Source organism: Dysidea avara, chromosome 6, assembly GCF_963678975.1.
Source record: "Dysidea avara chromosome 6, odDysAvar1.4, whole genome shotgun sequence".
Classification (NCBI taxonomy): Eukaryota; Metazoa; Porifera; class Demospongiae; order Dictyoceratida; family Dysideidae; genus Dysidea; species Dysidea avara.
Window position 1 is genome coordinate 772884 of NC_089277.1, and position 5354 is coordinate 778237.

A 5354-nucleotide genomic window follows, 5' to 3' on the forward strand; every position below is an offset into this window, starting at 1 on the left:
ACATGTTTGCTGATGACACTGAAATTCATTTTAGTCATAGTGACCTCTTAACTGTGGAGCGGACACTTCATGCTGATATTCAGAATGTCTCCTTTTGGTTAGTAGCTAATAAATTAAAGCTTAACATTGTTAAGTCACTATGCATGTTAATTGGTTCTCGTCAGAGAATCAGTGGAAAGAGTCTTAACTTGTTCCTTGATAATTCAGCTCTAAAACAAGTTTCTGTTGCAAGGTATTTGGGAGTGTACTTTGATCGTTATCTTACCTGGGACTCTCACATTAATTATGTACTTCAAAGAGTTAGAAGAAAACTTTATATGATTAATCGACTAAGACCTGTTGCTCCTAGGGTGCTTCACCTTTTGTATCAAGCATTTGTATTACCCATTTTTGACTATTGCGATACAGTGTGGTCTCCATCAAATGCCTCCTGTATTCGCAGATTGGAGAGAGTTCACTCCAAGTTTTTGTATTCTTTGCCACCTTTTCATAGCTCAGATCTAGGCATAACTCTGGTTGAACGAAGAACCTTTCATACAGCTGTTCAGGTTTTCAAAATATTGCGCAATGTTTCGCCTACATATATGCAAGGACTGTTTTCGTATGCTACTGATGTCACTGGTCGTTCTGGACGAAATCCCCACCGTTTGTATGTTCCTAGAATCAGAACCAACTATGGCAAGAGATCTTTACGGTATCGGGGAACCTTGATATGGAACTGTCTATCTGCTATGTTGTACAATGCCACCTCTGTCAGACAGTTTAAATCATTATTTTGTTCTTTGTAAAGTTATTTTTGTTTTGTGTGCTGTACTATTTTGTGTTGTTTGATTGCATGTAATTTCACAGGGCACAGTAGTCTGGCGGCGCCCGTCCCTTCACATAGAGTAAGGGTCTGGTATGCTTAGTATAGTGGAGTTGTACCGGATTACCAAAAACTGGTGCAACCAATCAGAACGCTCCACGTTTAATCAACGCATTTTTGTATGTTACGTCAAAAGAAGGAATCAAATGCCCTAACAGTACTGAAGAAACAAAAGGAGTTAGCTAATAAAGAACAAAGAGAAGAAAGTGTTATATCGGGAAGGGCTTTTCGCCTTGTTTGATACGCGAAAAAACCATGTTACGCTCTAATTTCCTAGGTCGGGAGACATGTGTCTTTTATAAAAGTAGACCAATCCACTTTCGCCTGTGTAAAGGCGAAGAAAGTTCAATATCTCTGCCACAGTTTTGGGTGAGGCACTTCCGTTAAGGCCATTTTCGTTACGTCATTACATTCAAATTAAATTCCTCCAGAACAAGTCGGTGATACTAAGCATACCAGACCCTTACTCTATGCGAAGGGGCGGGCGCCGCCAGACTAAGGGCACAGCTGAAAAACAGCCTCTTCGGCTGATGCTGTTTTCCCTGTATAAATACTACTAATAAATAAATAAAGAAAACGTCATTTTCACGGTGGGGACTATTCTACGGAACGGAACGGAACGGAACGGAATGATGGACTAAACCACGGAACGCTTTCTCAAATTGAAGCTTGCAACTTACCATTGCTGAAACTTCCCTTATAAGTTAGCAGTGGCATCTCCAGTGGGTGATTAAACATAAGATAAAAAGAATTAACGGATCGATTGTGGGTTTTTGTTGGTTGTCATTAGTAACGAAGTATTATTGTGGGATGAGCTGTATCAGTGATGTTCATCCATACGGAAGGGAACTTTATGTGAGCTGTTTTTCTTATTTAGACTTTAGAAAACAGTCTGGGCCGGTCTTTCAAGTCATAAGTCAGTGTATAAATAAAGCAAACAGGAAGATACTGGTAACAGGAAAGAGCCAGCTGAATTAAAACTTGAAGAATTTTGTGCAGTGTGTGAGGAGCAAATATTTTGGCAGACCGCAAGGAGGGTATATTCTGCAAACATCACTGAAGTGTATGCATGGAGTTATTCAATGCATAGAGCAAATGGTTTTGCTGATGACTTGACTGTCATCTCCAAAGATGTCAAGTCTCATCAGCAGGCTTTATCATCACTTGTCCTAAAGGCAATAGACATATGTTTTGAATTTCAACCTCCAAAGTGTATTTCCCTTTACTTTAATGGTCATCGTATGCTTTCCTCTACTGTATTTTCAATGGCAGCTGGGAATACCATTAATATCTGTAATGTGGATTGTACTAAGTTTCTGGGTCGCACTATTGGTGTTTCTCCAACTATTGCTCGATCGGTAGCTTCTGCTAACATGAAGCAACAAATTTTACAATTTTTACAATCCATTGATAAGTGTTCTGTTCGGGGAGAATATAAGATATGGATCTTAAAAAACTTTGTGTCTTCTGTTCTACATTTTCATTTAGCTGTTGAGAGGCTTACCGTGTCTTCTATTATTTCAGCACAGTCATCAGTATTGAAATTTGTGAAAAATTGGTTGAACCTCCCCAGAAATTGTACTCCTGGAACTGTTTTCCACCCGGATGTGTTGGATCTCCCCTTTTTACCACACCTGAAGCAATCAGCCAAACTTTCATACATTCTGGCTATTGAACGGTCAGTTGATCCACTGATTATAGAGCTGCGACATTCTATTTTAGCTAACAGATCCGATATCTCTTCCACTGTCCTTGACTGTTTATCTGCTGCTAAGGCTTCAGTTGCCAACATTCACTCTGCAACTTTCAAGAACCATGCTCGCCACAACTTACGCTCTGCTCACATTGAATATTGGAAGTCAAAACTGGAACCATTAACTGTTCAAAATAAATTTTTAGATATTGTAACTAGAGGTGTACCGATGTGGTTTTTTTGCATGTACCGATATCCGATATTGATGTCACCAAAAGAAGCCGATAACCGGTAATTGATCCGATATTTGCATTATAGTTAAAAGTGTACATTTACCTACCCTACAACAACATGTGCATGTATTCATTGCTATACTCTGCCTGTGGTGGTATACAGCTTGGGTTTCTATTGTACAATCCAGACAATTAGGCACCCACAAACATTTTTATGTATACTCCCATGAAGCTTTATACGGATATTTCTGCATTACTCTGCATTCTAATGGTTTGTGAGAAAGCTGGTACAGCAAGTTTCCTTGGTTATCCTGTGACCCTTATTTTTATTACAAGGTACTCTATAACTGCTTCATTTATAAAGACTGTGATAAGCTTTCCAGCAACAGACAGTAGAATCGTGTGTATTTATATGGCTTCTCGTAGCGTAGCGCTTGTTTCAGAGTGAATAATAAGCCACTGGCACTAAAGAGCCACATGAATAATGTAGAAAACCAATGCACAATCCGTTTATGTACAAACTATTGCTAGTGTATAAATATCGGTAGCGATATCGGTCCTCCTGCTGTTCTGTACCGATACCGATATTGGTAAAAATTACCATATTGGTGGCCGATATTATAGCCGATCCGATTATCGGTACACCTCTAATTGTAACTCTGGAGCAAGCTTGCCCTCTGTGGAAGAGACTGATGTATGGCCTCCCTGAAAAACAGCTGTCCTTCCTGCTACGTGCTGGTTGTGACACTCTACCAACCCCTATGAACCTGGCCAGATGGAACATCATTACTGACCCTAGATGTGCTCTTTGTCAAGCTCCTCAACCCACAACAAACCATATTTTGACTGGCTGTCCTGCTGCTCTAGATCAAGGCAGGTATACCTGGAGACATGATTCAGTTTTACAGGTCCTTGTTCATGGGCTCCAACAGCATTTACCTGAAACATTCAAACTTTACGCTGACCTTCCTGGTTATCTAGCTAGTTCCAGCCCCCCTAGTACCATCCCAACCAATCTTTCCTCCACCCTCAGCAGGCCTGACTTGGTATTGGTTTCTAATGATTCCATTTGTTTGTTCGAATTGACAGTACCAACTAATACCCAGCAACATCTTCTTGCTGCTAGAGCTAGAAAGGAAGATCGATATAGCTCCTTGCAATATGACCTCCAGCTTTCTGGGTTAACTGTCAATCTTGTTCCAATTGAAATTGGTTGTTTAGGCCACTTTTTGCCAGAAACAATTACTCAAATGGCTACTGCTTGTGAAGTGCCAAAGAAAACCATAAGATCCTTGTTTGAGCAGGCAGCTCGCATTGCTGTGTCCTGTTCTTACAGAATTTTTAATTCTAGAGCCTCCCCGGGCTGGGATCTTTTAGACCACCTTAGGTAAACTTTAAGTATTACATATATGTAGATATAGTTTTTTTTTTTTTTTTTTTTTGTGTATTGTAATTTAATTTACCTTTAGTTAATGTAAGTCTTGCCAGGGTTCCTGTACTGATCCATCAGCACATGGTACCCCTGTGTCTAGGCCCCTGTATGCTTGTAATGTATATTTTGTCTTAATCATTAAGACGTTTATTCTCTCTTAACAGCTGGTGCAGTGGACTAACGCCGTATTCAATACTGAGCTGATTTTATCTGTTGCACAATTCAAGGATGTGTCTGACTGCTAGCCTTGAATCAGGCTAAATGCCAAAACTCCAAGATCAGCCAAATCTCTATTATAAGCCGCATGTGAAACCATGCCTGTAGCCACCAGGCAAACGTGATTTGGACCAGGATGTGTGTGTAATTTCAATGTATCTAGTCAGACCTGAAATGGAACACTCACATTAATTACATACCACCTAAGAATCCTAGGATTTTTTAAGTGTAACATTTCACATGCTTTACTTCAAACAAAACAGGTTAAATTTGTTCGTCTATTTTCAAGTGATTCCCAGTCCAGCTGGTCCATGAAATTACAATGGGATCACATGTATTTGTTACAGTGCGGGCTGTCCTGTGTTGGATCTACTCTAGAGTTGAAATTTCAAGGTAGACTCACTGCCAGTGTACTGACACTAGTACTGTTGTAGCATGTTTAAGTGGAGGACAAATGAAATAGTAATGCTAGATTATTTATGTATACAAATTTTTCATAATGAAATTGATATCCCATTTTGATTTGTACTTCCACTTTGCAACATATTCAAGAACAAGAAGCTACCACACTTAATCTCCAACCACTGTCATTAATTAACCAAGATCTCACTAGTCTGTAATTCACCTTACTGTAGTGATTTTATTGATTCATCTGTATGTTTTCTTCATTTTCCTTTGAAGTTGTACCAACAGTTCATAATAAGGTGGAGAGTGTTTAACTTGAATGCATTCACCAAACACCCTGCTTAAAGTAACACCTCGGCCTTATTTCAGAACAAAGGCTTTACCTTCTTCAGCAACACTAATCAACAGTTTTCTATCCCCCAGTAAAGGTGTTGATTTGATGAAAGGTGAACTTTACGCAGGGTGTTTGTATAGGCCATACTGAGAGTTAGACACTCTCCCCCATACAAA

General features: G+C 39.5%; 1 protein-coding gene across 2 annotated transcripts; it reads left to right on the forward strand.

Annotated features, from left to right (window-relative positions):
* Nucleotides 1-994: 994 nt before the first annotated feature.
* LOC136258721 (uncharacterized) lies at nt 995-5148 on the forward strand. 2 transcript variants are annotated; one of them, XR_010702942.1, is made up of 2 exons: nt 995-3127; nt 4388-5148. XR_010702942.1 is itself a non-coding variant. In XM_066052062.1 (2 exons), exon 2 carries the CDS (start codon nt 1948-1950, stop codon nt 2851-2853), a length of 906 nt encoding a protein of 301 aa, XP_065908134.1. In that variant the 5' UTR covers nt 995-1587; nt 1750-1947; the 3' UTR covers nt 2854-5148. The 2 variants fall into 2 exon arrangements, 1 of the variants encoding a protein (XP_065908134.1); XM_066052062.1 differs by having other exon boundaries at nt 995-1587; nt 1750-5148.
* Nucleotides 5149-5354: the final 206 nt, after the last annotated feature.

What these genes read in the sequence shown, in the direction of transcription:
- LOC136258721 (XM_066052062.1), top strand. Translation starts at nt 1,948, where the DNA reads ATGCATAGAGCAAATGGTTTTGCTGATGACTTGACTGTCATCTCCAAA.